Raw genomic sequence first — 15,720 nt, 5'->3', positions numbered from 1 at the left:
TGTAATTCTTTTAGAGGCTAGGCTATTTCTGACTAGGTCAGATTTTTATCCCTGTCCTGAGGAACATGAAGAGATCTCGGCCTCGTGGCAAAAGGTAATAGAGGTACGTCTTGAGTATAAACACCCTTTGCAAAGCAACTGCCCTGGGAGAGGTTATTACAAGATCTTCAAGCAAGAGAAGCCTAGTTTTCTCAGACACGGAAAGCAGGCTGCTTCCACCAAGAAGGAAAGCTCAGAATGACTGGGGTTTCAAGATTCTCAGCTCTGTCCATTTAGATGTTGCCATTCCTAGTTTCAGGGAGCTACTCTTTTCTAGTCAGTGTCCTAAATGAGACATTGACAAGGCTATGTAATTCTAATACCAGCACAAATAAATCTGTGTTCAATTTTTAGTTTTGTGGCATGAAGTAAAGTGCTATAAAACCATAACAACTCTTGATTCTCTAAGACTTGATCTGAGAGTTTAAAGACATGAGCTTGTCATTTCCTTTCTGTTAAGTGTTAAGGCGCTTGGTCCCCCAAGGCACTTACTTCAGAAATCGTTTAATCACGATCACACAAAGGTAGTAAGTTGATTAATTATGAGGCCAACACATGCCATGGATTACTAGAATCTTATTTCCCATTGGCAAGGAGCTAAAGAAATGACCAAACCCAAATCCCATCTTTGAAGGTCCTCCCGCCAACCCAGGATCCCATTCTGAGTAACGATTTCTTATATATCAGTCCAGTCAAGAGACCAAAACCACACCAGTATTTTAACAGATAATTTAATGCAAAAAAATTGCTAACCAGATGTTGAAGAACTGAAAAGGCAAAAAGGGGACACTAAGCATCAAAGAAGTAGTAACAGTGGGAAGCACCTATCACACCTAGGACAAGGAATAGAGCAAAGAGGATTACCACAGCTTAGAAATTTGGAGGAAAGACCCCCATGCACGTAGGACTCGGATCCGAGGAAGGGATATTGAAATCTTTGAGGGGGTTCAATGTGGCTGGTTCTAAGAGAGTGGAAAACTATAAACTGCAACCAACTGTTAATGCCAGGGTGAGGCACCATCACTATGGTGAGACAGAGGAGGACAAGAATCAAACAGGAAGCAGCAAGTCCTTTTGCCCTCCTCTAGCCTTCCACTCCCCTTCCCCTATAGGCAAAGCCTCATTGAGGCAGCGAGCTAGTAAAGAAGAAACGTGGTTTAGAGGTTCTGCCCCAGATTCACAGAGCAGAGTATATAAGGGTGGTATGAAGCCTAGAGATGACACTTTAATAATCTGCAGTCCAGAGGAAGCAGAGAGTAGCTGCAGAGTTAGGTTCACTGATTATTTGAAACTATTAAAGGATGTATACGGCATTTTGGTCTCCTTTCTGCACAGTGCCTGGTAAATAGCAAGAGCTTAATAAATGTAGCTTTAGAGCTCACAGAAACCATCACACAGTTAAATAGAGATACCATACTTCCAGTTGCATGATTCTCTGCTATGGCCACTGGGATTCCAACAACCAGGTGCTCCTGTCTTTCTCCATTCCCACACAGTGCAAGTGGACAAGGGAAAAGTGGAAAGAAACGCAGAGCAGTACCGAGGTAAGAACTATGACAGAGAAAACAGATGACCAACTGAAATTATATTTGGGGAGCTTAAAAAAAATGACAAGCATAGTGAAAAAGCATAGTGGATTTACCTTCTGCCTAGAGAACTATCAGATAGTTGATTTGATGAGATCTAGATGGTTTTCATTGTTTCTACTCAATGAATCTGTAGCCGTGGCTTAGGGCAGCAAATAAACACTAGTAAAAAGGTTATCTAGATTGGCAAAGCTAACCCAGATGGAGAGAATGGCTGGGTTAGGCTCAAGATAACTGGTTAGGCCCAAATCAGGATGGAAGTGAGTGGCACTTACATGGTCTTGTGTCCTCAGCAGTGCTTAGTTCAGACTTTTGAAAGTTCTACAATTACCTGGGTTTCCACCCCTTGTAAAAGTCATACTTAAATGGAGTGTTTAGATAATCATTAAGTTTTCAAACCAAGCCAAATTTGGCAGAGCCAGGATTTGAGCCTAAGTCTGTCTGACCCCAAAGTCTGTTTCTTAACCACCACAAACATGAGGTTCCTAACTACCCTTCACCCACAGATGCCACCATCATTATCAGTATGGTCTTCACTTATTTTCCTCTTACCAGTACTAAAGACGGACATCTGAGATACCTAATTAGTTGAATTAGGCCGACTGAAAATTAATTTGAAAATAATTAGGCCTATTGAAAATTAAAATTTAAGGATATAATGTAATTATCAACTAGTTACTTATTTTCCTTAATGGAGGAAAATTACACTCTTGAAGACAATAACACTAACATTATAGTCAATAAAAGTCCTGTGTTAAGACAGCTTTTCTCACTTAGGCAACATCTTCCTAACTCCAATTACAAACTTTCTTGAAATGAACAATAGCAAGAAAGTCTGATGGGTCAAGAATAACAAATTGTGTAATACTGGTCTTATTCTTCCCCCACCAACCAACAAGGAATTTTATGATCTACTGCTGATAGGGTGGAAAGCAGTGTGAAAACATTAAAACTTTACTTAGTTCCTAAAGATGGCATATTTTTCAGAAATTGACCAGGGCTTGTGTCCTTTCTTTAACCTAATCACATATATGTGCTCAAAGGGTATTTTAAAACTCATTTTACACAGCCTGCTCTATTCGCTAGCATGTCTTCTCTGACCCTCTGCTCATGTATTCTCTGAAATGCTTTCTATTCTCTACTATACACCTTTAACTCCATTTATTTTTCAAAATACTCATTCTTCAAATTCCAGCTCATGTCTCTCTCCTCAATGGATGAGGCCTGTAAGATGGTTTCAAATAGCTGTTATTTTTAAGGCTTCCCTAAACATGATACAATGGCATCTCCTCAAGAGAGAAATTTTAGAATTTCTGAGCTAGAATTGCTCAGGGATGAGCTAACAGTCTACTCTCCTTGTCTCCAATAGGTAAAGTGCCCTTACCCCTTACTGTAACTTATCTCTAAGGTCTCTTCCAGCTCTAAAATTATGTCTTTATGGTTCTATCGATCTAAATACGCCTTCAAAAGGTGTGAAATATGTGTAGAAACCATTAAATTCTCAAACGGTAACAGAGTTCTGTCAGTTATAACTTATACTGTAAGATCTGAGGCCAAGTGCTCAGTTCAGGTCAGAACAACAAGGATCAACTCGGTTTACTGTCCACGTCTGTGGACTGCACCGCGGATGACGGGTTCACTCGGGCACACAGTAGGCCCCAATTCCGGACAAAAGCCTGTTGTACAACATCTCTATCCTAACACCAAGACCTGGCCCTTACTGGTTCCTTTATCGTCTAGAAACAAAGCTGGGTAAAATATCTCAATCCGGCACCACCCTCAGATGCGCGCAGCGACGGGGACCGGACGATGATGCGGAGCAGTGATGCAGGTGCGGTGTCCACCTTGTTTTCCTCCCGGAGCCAGTCGGAGCTAGTCGGAGTCCTCGGCACCGGCTCTCCGACAGCCCCAGGTGCCCCAATCCAGCAGCCACCCAGCTCCTCTGCCCCCAGTTGCCCGCCGCGACCCCACTCCCTGGCTGTCCGCCCCGTCGTCCCTTGCCCCTGGCCCTGGGGCACTTACCATCCCAACACCAGGCCGGTGGTCACGATGAAGCAGGTAAAGACAACCGCAATGTAGAAAAGCGGCGAGTACTCGTAGAGCGTTACTAGAAACACCGCAGCCATCAGGGTCTCCTAAGCTGAGCCGGGTTCCAGCCGCTAAGCCCAGTCTAGCCCAGCCGGGCCCTCTCGGCCAAGGTAAAAGCCACTACGGTGCCCCGGAGCGGACAAACTTTGTAGATCCGCACTAGCCTGGAGCTCCGGCAGACTAGTTAGGGGTAGCCTCGCGGGCTGCGGAAGCCTGCGTGCCAATCACGAGGCGGCCTACAGGGCTCGCCCCGCCCCTCCAGCTCCCGTCCAGGGTTATTGGCTTCGCAGAGGGGCGGGGCCGCGAGTCGCACCGCCCCCGACTCTTGGGCTTGGTGTCCAGCGAGCGTCTTATTTCGTGGTCTGCCCCAGCGGACCGCGCTTGTCTGCGGCAAAATCTGAATAGATGTTGGTGCCAACCCCGCCCAAGACTCAGGTAGTGTTTTCTGATGCCAGAGAGAGGAGGCACAGTCCGAAATCCACGTCACAGAGTCAAAATCCTGAGATCCTGCCTATTAGATCTGAGGCGGTTGTGGGAGGAAGAGGGCGGCTGTATCTACAAAGTAAAATAACCCCACACCTACTCTTGTTTTATGTACAAAACTTACAAATAGGCACTGTACGAAACACCAAAAAGAGTCTCACAAGCAGTTTATAGGAGCCTTGTCAGCCTTTTCAAGTTGGATTTAATGCTAGAGGAAAATTAGCATTGGGTGTCAAGATTCTCAGAAATAAATCAACTGTCCTCCCATATCCCTTTCTTTTTTTCCTCCCCTATACCCCTCCAATTAGAATTAGATGTTTGAATATTTTTTGCATTAATTTTCACTTTAATAATAATTTTAAATATGTATTATGTGTATATATGTGCATATATATACATATACATATATACAGTTGACCCTTGAACAAACGCAGGTTTGAACTGCACAAGGTCCATTTATAGGTGAATACTTTTCAATAGTAAGTACTATAGTACTACACAGTCTGTGGTTGGTTGAATCCGTGGTTGAGGTATCGCAGATACCAACTAAGGTTATACCCGTCTCTCTCGACACTTCCACTGAGATCTCATGGGTTTGCGTTTGGTCCCAAGGCCACACCTAGCGGCCACGGAGTCAGGGAAACACAGCATCCCCGCTACAGGTCAGGGATTTGTTACCACGGAAGAAAGGGACAAAGGACCTAGAGATAGATAACTAGTAGTCCCTCCACACTCCCAAATCACCAGTAAAATTACTGCTGGAGGAAGATGAGCTAAATTTGTCCAGTGGCTTCACCTATCCTTTGGTGAATGACAACGTATTGGGTATTCTCTGGAGTAGTGCTGTGTGAGAAGCTTGGTTCAACAGCATAATTTTTTAAATTAATTAATTAATTTGTTTATTTTTGGCTGCATTGGGTCTTCGTTGCTGCGCACGGGCTTTCTCTAGTTGCGGCGAGTGGGGGCTACTCTTCGTTGCGGTGTGTGGGCTTCTCATTGCGGAGGCTTCTCTTGTCCAACAACGTAATTTTTTTTTTTTTTGCTGTACGCGGGCCTCTCACTGTTGTGGCCTCTCCCGTTGCGGAGCACAGGCTCCGGACGCGCAGGCTCAGCGGCCATGGCTCACGGGCCCAGCCGCTCCGCGGCATGTGGGATCTTCCCGGACCAGGGCACAAACCCGTGTCCCCTGCATCAGCAGGAGGACTCTCAACCACTGCGCCACCAGGGAAGCCCTGGACATTTTTTTTAATTATTATTAAAAACAACACTGCAGTGATATTCTTAAAGCTAAATCATTTCCTTGGGATAAATTTCTAGAGGTGGAACTTTCGGTTCAAAAAGTATGTATGTCTTAAGCCTTTGAAGAAACACCGTTCTCCAGAAATGTTGTACCAATTTATGTTCCCTCCCTTTTATCCTCGGTTTTGTCATCATTTGATATTGTCACTTAACAAAATCTTGGCTAATGTGAAAGGCAATTTTATTTCAATAAACAATGAAGAATTTTCATAATGGAAACAAAAATGTAAGGAGTTCCAAGTGAAAGTGGTATATTAAACATATGCCTATAAGTTTGCTCTCTCCCAAAACTCCACTAAAACTACATCAAAGGGATTTTTAAAATAAATCAACAAAAACAAGAACAGGAAATAAAATAACAGCAGCAACATATTGGAAGATGGAAAACAGCTGAACAAGGATAATTCACTAGCCAGGCTATTAAAGCCAAATCCCAAACCAGCAGTGGAGAAATAGACCCAATCTGACTCACACCAAAGAATTCTCAGAAAAAAGAACAGGAACTGACACAAATTTAAGACAAGCCCTAATTTTCCACTTGGATAACTGCTACAACCATTGAAATTTGTAACTTTATTTCCAACATAGATTCTTTCTAGTACACTCTACACAGTGCTGGCAAACATTTTTTTTTAACACACATATATATTTTTAAACACGTCTTATTTCACTCCACTGCCAAAACTTCTTAGTTGTCATGCTATATGTCCTTGAAAATGAAGTTCCAAGTTCCTTATTTAGCATACCCATCTCTCCATGACCCAGCTCCCACTTACCTCTTACTTATTCATTCATAAAATGTTTATTGAGGGTCAGTATGTGCCAGACACTGTAGAAAACAATAGGGATACAATAATAAGCAAAAAGTGACACATCTCTGTTCTCATGGAGTTTATCATCTAATGGAAAAGACAAACATTAACCAAAGAGTCTTGAACAAAATATAAAGGCAAAATTATAACTGCTACTAAAAATAGGTACATGGAGCTATGAGAGTAAATAATGGGGAAATGGGGAATATAAGGAAGATCAAGGAAGGCTTCCCTAAAGAACAGATGGTTGACCTGAGAGCTGATGGAAAGAGGTTTACCAGGCAAAGGGACAGGATGGGACAAAAAGCATTTAGGTCAGAAGCTACAGCATGTGCAAAGGCCCTGTGGTGGGAAAATCATAGCATACCTGAGAGAATGAAAGGCCAGCATGGAGAGGGAGGAGGAACATGCTATGAGATGAAAATGGAGACATAGGTAGGGCCCAGATCATACATGAGTCTTGCCATTTTAACTACTCAAATAACCTAAGAGCAATGAGAAGCCTCTGATATGACTAAAGAAGAGAGTTTTATGGACTGAATTGTGTCCCCTCCTCAAAATTCGTATGTTGAGGCCTTAACCCCGCAATGTGACTGTATTTGAAGATAGGGCCTTTAACTAAGTAATGAAGGTTAAGTGAAGTCATAAGGGTGGGATCCTAATCTAATAGGACTGGTGTACTTATTTAAAAAAAAAAAAGACAAGACACCAGAGATTGCTCTCTGTGTACACGTGTGTACAGAGAAAAGGCCATATGAGAACACAGCAAGAAAGCAGCTGTCTAAAAACCATGGAAGAGAATTCTCTCCCGAAAGACTGCTGGCACCTTGATGTTGGGCTTCTGGCCTCCAGAACTATGAGAAAATTTCTATTGTTTTAGCCACCCAGTCTGTGGTATTCTATTATGGCAGCCCAGGCAAACTAATATAGGGAATGACATTCTATTTGCATTTTATTTTATTTTATTTATTTAGTTTTTTTGCGGTACGCGGGCCTCTCATTGCTGTGGCCTCTCCCACTGCGGAGCACAGGCTCTGGACGCGCAGGATCAGTGGCCATGGCTTACGGGCCCAGCCGCTCCGCGGCATGTGGGATCTTCCCGGACCATGGCACGTACCCATGTCCCCTGCATCGGCAGGCGGACTGTCAACCACTGCGCCAACAGGGAAGCCCCTATTTGCATTTTAAATAAATTACTTTAGCTATTGTGTAGAAAACTTATTGGAAGGAGGCTGGGATGGATATAAGTGAATATGGAGATACCAATTAATAGATTCTTCCAAAAGTCCAGAGAAGAAATATTGGTAACTCTGATTAGGAAAGTGATGAGGACTTGCAGCGAAGTGGATTATTAGTTAGAAGTGATTTCAACTGTGAGTGACTAAATAACTAAATAAAAACAGTATCTTACTTGAGATAGAAGTTTATTTCTCTTTCAGGTGAAAGTCCAGAAGTAGGTAATGCAGGACTGATACAATGCTTCACAGTGCAAGGGACCCAGGCTTCTATTTTGCTCCACTATGTGTAGCCCCCATTCCTAAGGTCACCTCATGGTCCAAGATACCTGCTGCAGCTCCAGCCACCATGTCCAGATTCCTGCTAGCAAGAGGGAGGAAAAAGAGGAAGAATGAGACACCGTTTCAATTTAAGGAAACTCTAAGGATATACGACACATTCTGTTGGCCAAAATTTAACTGGAAGGGAGGCTGGAAAATACAGTCTTTGTTCAGGGTGGCTGTGTGTCCAGCTAAAACTAGAAGGCTCTATTACTTACAGAAGGAGGAAACAGTTTGAAGGAGAGAACTCTTGTCACAGAAGAAGTATACAGGACCTAATGATGCATTGGACATGGGGCATGAGAGTAGCAGGAGTTGAAGTTTCTGGCTTCTTCTACCAGTTGAGTGGATGTAGCTGTCATTCACTGAAATTAGACCCTAAATCTCCAGTCTCTCACCACTCATCCCTGTTCCCCTTCTCTCATTCCCTCCAAATACAAATCTTAGACCTATTGAATTACCAGTCTTCTAAAATACATTAGAGATGCAGGTATGTGAGGCCTGAAGCACATACCATTTGGGGGCCCATTCTAGGAGGGTGAATACAAAATCACAAATACAGAATTAACTGTAAGGCCTTGGAAAGGGCCTATGCAAGCAAGTGGCCCCCAAACTTAAACTTCATTCACTTTAGGGTGCTTTAAGCCTCACCTTTACTTTATGTATCACCAAGAAAAAAATTGTAAGATGCCACAATTGCTAGGTGCATCCTGATTTCAGAGAAGTTAAAGTGTTGGGAGGAAATGAATTTTGAAATCAGTGAAAGAAAATATTTGCAAATTTCAGAATTGGCCATTGTATTAGTCAGGGTTCTCCAGAGAGGGAGGGAGAGAAGGAGAGGGAGAGAGGGATTCCCACAGTCAGTTCAGCCGTCTATAAGCTGGAGGGCCAGCGAAGCTGGTGGAGTAATTCCTGTCCAAGTCTGAAGGCCTGAGAACCAGGGGAGTCAATGGTATAAATCCCGGTGCAAGGGCAGAAGACCACTGTGCCAGCTCAAGCAGTCAATCAGGAAGAAAAAGGGGGCGGGATGGGGGGCAATATCCTTCCTCTGCCTTTTGTTCTCTTCAGGCCCTCAACGGATTGGATGATGCCCACCCACATTGGGGAGGGATATCTACTTTGCCAAGTGCACTGATTCAGTGCTCTTCTCATTCAGAGACACCCTCACAGACACACTCAGAAGTAACGTTTAATCTGAGCAATACGTGGAGAAGTCAGCACATCAAATTAGTCATCACAGCTCTGTACATATGCTCTTCCCTTTGCCTGAAAAGCCCTTCTTCTTTCCTCTTCCCTCTCCTGGCGAACTTTTAACCATTCTTTTTTTTCTTTTTTTTTTTTGCGGCATGCAGGCCTCTCACTCTTGTGGCCTCTCCCGTTGTGGAGCACAGGCTCCGGACACGCAGGCTCAGCGGCCATGGTTCACGGGTCCAGCCGCTCCGCGGCATATGGGATCCTCCTGGACCGGGGCACGGACCCGTGTCGCCTGCATTGGCAGGCAGACTCTCAACCACTGCGCCACCAGAGAAGCCCCTAACTGCCCCTTTTGAGTAGCTGTCTCTTTCAGGAAAATTCTTAGTCTCTCCTCCCTCTTCTCTTGCTTCTCCTTAAAATGGTATTCAATTGTACAGGGTATTCGTGTGATCTCACGGTAGGGTTGGGAAAACAAGGCCTCACTTTGCACACCTTTGAGTCCTCAGTAAGGTGATGCAGGTTTCATCTGGCCTTTTGTGGCAACGGGCTAGCAACCACTCCTGAGATCCAGGGTTCTAGCCCTTTATATCTGCTTGTAAAGCCCTCAAGCACTAGCTTAGCTGGTTCACCAGACTGTTCACCATTTCCAGTGGTACTTCCTTAGGGAACTATGAATGTGTAGCTCCCCCAGCTTGTACCCTGCAGGCCACTGAGAACCTCAAGATACCAAACTAGGCCCCCTCTGCCATTGAACACTGTTGCTCCTGAGTCATATTCAAGGAGGCGCAAAGCTAAATGCAAGGCCTCTCCTCCTTTCTCATAGGAAAAGTGGACTGCCCATACCAATCTCCTCCTGCTTTCCTACAACCCCTCCCCACCCCCCATTCTGAAACTTCAGCCGTGGAGCCCTGCCAGAACAGGCTGGCTATGGCTGCCTGTCATACTTCCCCAAGCCCTTTCTTTTTTTTAATTTTATTTATTTTTGGCTGCGTTGGGTCTTCGTTGCTGCGCACAGGCTTTCTCTAGTTACCGCGAGCGGGGGCTACTCTCCGTTGCAGTGCGCACGCTTCTCATTGCGGTGGCTTCTCTTGTTGTGGAGCATGGGCTCTAGGCATGCGGGCTTCAGTAGTTGTGGCTCACGGGATTCAGTAGTTGTGGCACACGGGCTCTAAAGCACAGGCTCAGTAGTTGTGGCGCACGGGCTTAGTTGCTCTGTGGCATGTGGGATCTTCCCGGACCAGGGCTCGAACCCATGTCCCCTGCATTGGCAGGCAGATTCTTAACCACTGCACCACCAGAAAAGCCCCCCCAAGCCCCTTCTTCTTCCCACGCTGCTCCAGATCAGAAGGGAGACTTTCTCTCCTTCCTACCCTCAGCAGGTACTTTCCTTATGTCATAGCCTCAGTTTTCTCTACCATATGGCGTATATCAAATGCCACTTTTAATTTTGCCAAGGTCTGGATTTCCAAATGTTAATGGAGCTTTACAATTTTATAAAACCTTTCTCCCTTGGTAGTGTCAGGCTTTTTCAAGACTACTGTGTTTCTTCGGATTCAAAAATCCTATTTTAGTAGTCAAAAGCTGCTTGCTTTCTTTTGCATTCCTGACATCACGGTTCTGTTTATCCTTTGAGGCTGATAGATACTTCTGGGTGACCAAGGAGAAGGTCTCATTAGAAATGCTAAAAATATTAACATGTTTTTAAAACTTATTTCTTTTATACATTTTTCTTGGAGCTGCCAATCCCTTCATTCATTTTATATGGACTTTGTATCTCCCACATTATTTCCTGGAAGGTCAAATTTATCTCTGTATTGGAGACACCAAGAGGAATGATAAACATCATGACTTTGAGTTTCAAACTTTGAGACAATCACTGCACAACAGAATTGAATGAATGTGCAATTTGGGTATGATCTCATAGATGACAGGAACTGTGAAACATCTTATAGTCCTTTGGCAGAACCTAACCTTTTGTAGCCCATCGAACTTCCAAGTCCCTCTAGTGAAAAAAACTTTCATGGTCTTCGATGTTGGGCTTTTGTCATCTGTATGTACTAAGTGTAAGGAGCCCACGTGAAGCCTGCTCCAACTGAGCCGACACTGATGACTCACATGGCGCTTAGTCTGTGGCCCAAACCTTAAGGTTCTAGGCATTCACCTAGAACAGCCATTCTCAACTGGGGGTGAATCCTCACCTATGGGCCCTGACACCATTTGACAATGTCTGGCCACATTTTGGTTGAGGGGCTACTAGTGTCTAGTGGGTAGAGGACAGGGTTGCTGCCAAACATTCCCCAATGCCCAGCACAGCCTACCCACCACAGGGAATTATCCAACTCCATATGTCAACGTTTCCGAAGTTGAGAAACCCTTATACAGAAAATTCTTAGTAGTTCTGGGCACTTCTCACCAAATCACTGTTTCCACCTTGGTCCAGGCCATGTATTCCCTGGATTACTACAATAGTCTCCTGGCTGGTTTCCTTGCTTCTCTATTTCCCACAGTTGTTTTTTTTTTTTTTTACTTTTTAAAAATTCAATTTTTAATTTAAATACAGAAAAATTCATTATGTCTGGTGTATAGTTCCTATCACCACAACCAGGATACAGAATGGCAGCTCAATTTTCAATGTCTTTACTATGCTGTTTGGGTCTGTTCGTCACATGAGCCAATCTGGACTTAATCTGAGTGTCGGCAGTGGTTTATATTGTAGTTAAGCTCTCAAAGTCTTTGCCATGCTCCTGTGGGTGTGTTCTGCACATGTGGAACTTGGGTATGTGCCCAGTGTCAATCCCAGTCTCTCCTCTTCAGGATTTCCTCTACACCCTCTGACTCCCAGAGACCCCTTTCTCTGTTCTTCTGGCCTGAAAGATGGGGAGCTTCCAGAATATTTGCCCTCTACACTGCTGGGTCAGTCTGCATGACTGAGCCTGTCCTTCAGCTAAAGTGACAAAAGAAAAGGGAGAAAAAAAATAACTGGGATACCGCCATCAATTTTTGTATAACAGGGACCTTTTTCCAAATTCCTCTATGCAGAAAAATGGATTTTCTCTCCTGGTTTTAGGTGCTTGAGCCCCTGCCCTGCTGTAACAGTGCCACCTTGATTGTTGTTGCCCTCAGGGCAGGGCTAGGAGAAAAAAAAGGGAGTTTCCTTCCACACTCTCCTTTCCCAGGGGCCCCTTTTCGCCATCCCCAGGCTAGAAGGAAGGGTTCCTTTTGGAGGTTTTGCTGTCACTGCTTCGCTGATTCAGACCACTCTCAAGTCAGGCAGTAAAGGAGGAAAAAGAACTAGAAAACTTACCAGCACAGTACCAGTCATTTGTCAAGTTCTGAGTTCCTGCTGTGTAAGGCCTAAAATTAAGGTGTAATATTATGTGTTGCCTTGATATCTGGTGAAATCGGGAATGACCTAACTGTGAGTTTCTATCCCCACTCCTCTCCCACGGACAAGGTCCCCTACCCAAACAACCCTCCTTATCAAGGGGACCAGGCACAGTGCCTGCTTATCCCTGAGTACCAGGTTTCAGTTTCCTTCCAGCTCCTGGAATTATTCAAATAAGCCAGTCACATCCTCCCGCAGGACCAGGGGGCACCTCACCCTCTTGATGCTACAAAGCCTGCCTCCCACAGCCTCTAGTTGTTCACTCTGTTCCCCAGGGCATGGCACTTGGTGTTCCCCTCCCCCAGACTGTGAGTGTATGTGACTAAAAAACTGCTGTCAGTTTCACCTATCCAGTATTGGGTGTTGTGTGTTCAGCCATCTCCATAATCCTAGGGAGAGAATCCCTCCCTCACAAACAGGATGAAGAAGAGGTGATCAAAACACTTCCTTTCTCAATCCACTAGCTATTTTGCTATTATTTACTCTTCAGAGTCCTCTGGTAGTTGTTTTTCATATTCTCTCCAGAGCTTTTAGTTGTAATCAGTGGGAGAGAAAGACTGCAATTTACTTACTCCATCTTGGCTGGCTCTGGAAGTCACTTTATCCCTACAGTCTAACACAACAGAAGGATCCTTTAAGAAGGACACTGAAGTCAGAATGATTCTGCTAGGGGCTTCCCTGGTGGCACAGTGCTTAAGAATCTGCCTGCCAATGCAGGGGACACGGGTTTGAGCTCTGGTCCGGGAAGATCCCACGTGCCATGGAGCAACTAAACCCATGCGCCACAACTACTGACCCTGTGCTCTAGAGCCTGCAAGCCACAACTACTGAGCCCGCGTGCCACACCTACTGAAGCCCGCGTGCCTCGAGCCCATGCTCTGCAACAAGAGAAGCCACCGCAACGAAGACTAGCCCCAGCTAACCGCAACTAGAGAAAGCCTGGCGCAGCAACGAAGACCCAAAGCAGCCAAAAATAAACAGATTAAAAATATAAATTAATTTTAGAAAATTGTTAAAAAGAATGATTCTGCTAAAATGCATAACAGGTCACGTCACTCCCCTGCTCAATCTCTCCAAGGGCACGTCCTTGTGATGATTGACAAGGCTGTACAGAATCCAGCCCTCTAATCCCTCTGACCACACCTACAACTCACTCCAGTCATTTGACTGCTGTTTTGTCCCCTGTAACAACATGCATGCTTCTGCCTCAGGGCCTTTACAGTGCTATTCCCTCTGTGTGGGATGTTCCTCCAGATATCAACATGCTTAATCCCCACAGCTTCAAATCTTTGTTCAGACATGACCTTCCTAGTGAAGACTAGGGCAACTTCCCTATTTAAAATAAAAATCCCTCATACAGTGCACTCCCAATCTCCCTTTTCCAATTCTTTCCCCCAGCACAGATTACCTTCTAACTTATAATATCTACTAATTTACTGTGCTATTGTCTGTTACCTCCCCCCCCCCATTAGAATGTTAGTTCTAGAATGGTAGGGATTTTAGTCTGTTTTGGATCTTGGCACCAGGACAGAGCCAATGGGTCCTCAATAACTATTTGTTGCATGAATGAATATGTAAATAATAGAAACACTTTAGCATGGCTGCCAATACAGAGAATGAAGGACTTAGAAAAATTCAGGCCAGAAAAGATTATTCTAATTCTGATCTTCCCTCGATTTTTAATTAGAATACTCCTTTCCTTTCGACCCTGATCTTGTCTTGACATCAAATGCTTCCCTGAGATAAAACACATTTCAGTGACCTCAACACAGCTTAGTATTTATAGGTTCTTGAGTTTTTACTAGGGGTTACCCAGGCAGAAAAGTGCTAGAAAACAGTTTGAACTTTTCCCCCTCAGAATAACCCAAGCCCGAACAGCATTCCCAAACCTCATTTAAAATAGATGTAATTTTTTTTCCTCATTCAAAGAATATTCTACAGACTGAGTTCAAGTAAAATTTCTGTACATAGTCTATATTCATTTTACACCTCCCACATAATAAAATAAATCATATTTTCATCATTGTCCTTTTCTTGTCAGCGTACTACTCTGCCCAACCTCTCTGGGTCTAACATGAGACCAGCCCATTTCATAGCCATTAACATTTAGGAAACATTAAAAGAACAACATAAGGGCTTCCCTGGTGGCGCAGTGGTTGAGAGTCCGCCTGCGGATGCAGGGGACACGGGGTCGTGCTCCTAGTCCTGGAAGATTCCACATGCCGCGGAGCGGCTGGGCCCGTGAGCCATGGCCGCTGAGCCTGCGCGTCCGGAGCCTGTGCTCTGCAACAAGAGAGGCCGCGACAGTGAGAGGCCCGTGCACCGCGATGAAGAGTGGCTCTCGCTCGCCGCAAAAGTCTAATATACCTGTTCATGGACCAGTAAAAATCATTTTCTCTTCCACCATTTCTTATATGGTACTACATGTCAAATTTACCAGTTCCCTTGTCATGGTAAAAAGTATTGGGGCTGGGGGGCAGATCACTAAGAGAATGTAGTTGAGCTGTGGAACTTCTTATAGCTAATCCTTCTAGTTTTCTAACTTATGAGAAAACATAGGTATTGTATCAAATTAATTTATATATTTTGAATTCTGATTTAATGCTACTTATTAACATGCTAACAATTCATTAAATTTAATATTAAACACAAACTTTAAAAATTCTAATAATTCAGTCTAATACTAATGAAGAAGGATGTAAGTGGGAGCATGTTCTGGAATTTTCTTTTTCTTTGCTTCTTTCACTCTTTCGGCAAATATGAATTGAGCGTCTACTATGGATGCGGCATCATGCTAGCAGCTGGGGATAAGCTGTAAACACCATGAGATCTTGCCTCAGGCAGCTTCTTTCATTGAATGCACCTGTATGAATTCTGAGTTCGAACCTTACTTCTTCTAAACTACTTTCCCCACCACATTCAAAAGTAAACTTGCTCCAGTAAGTCGGCACCTCCTACAGAAACTTCTTAATGTGTGATTAGACAACAGCTCTAGATGAGAGCACTCATCTAGACGTCAATCATTATTCAATCATACTTCAATAAATAAACACCATTGAGAAAAGAAATGTATTAATCAAGTCCCAGAAGCTGGTGGGAGTCTGGGGTAGGGTTCCGGAAAGGGTGGGAGGGAAGCCAGGGTTAACGCACACATTTACCACTGAAATCGTAGACTTAATCATGTCACCAGGAAATTGATCTCAGAGTTTGAGGAAAGTTAAAAGGAAGGAAAAACTGGCTTGAGTTTTAAGAGTGTATTTTGGCACGGTCGCCCACTC

At 44.1% G+C, this 15,720-nt stretch overlaps 1 protein-coding gene across 1 annotated transcript in view; it reads right to left on the bottom strand.

Annotated features, from left to right (window-relative positions):
• The window catches only part of CGRRF1 (cell growth regulator with ring finger domain 1), a 29,724-nt gene extending 25,826 nt beyond the window's left edge, over positions 1–3,898 (bottom strand). Inside the window, exon 1 of the mRNA XM_032624669.1 lies at positions 3,648–3,898. Coding sequence (XP_032480560.1) covers positions 3,648–3,751 — 104 coding nt within the window. The 5' untranslated portion in view covers positions 3,752–3,898. The remainder of the gene's footprint in view (positions 1–3,647) is intronic.
• Between the last annotated feature and the right edge of the window lie 11,822 nt (positions 3,899–15,720).

Source organism: Phocoena sinus, chromosome 2 (genome assembly GCF_008692025.1).
Source record: "Phocoena sinus isolate mPhoSin1 chromosome 2, mPhoSin1.pri, whole genome shotgun sequence".
Lineage (NCBI taxonomy): Eukaryota > Metazoa > Chordata > Mammalia > Artiodactyla > Phocoenidae > Phocoena > Phocoena sinus.
The sequence above is the reverse complement of the archived record's forward strand: the minus strand, read 5'-3'. Positions and strand labels throughout refer to the sequence as shown.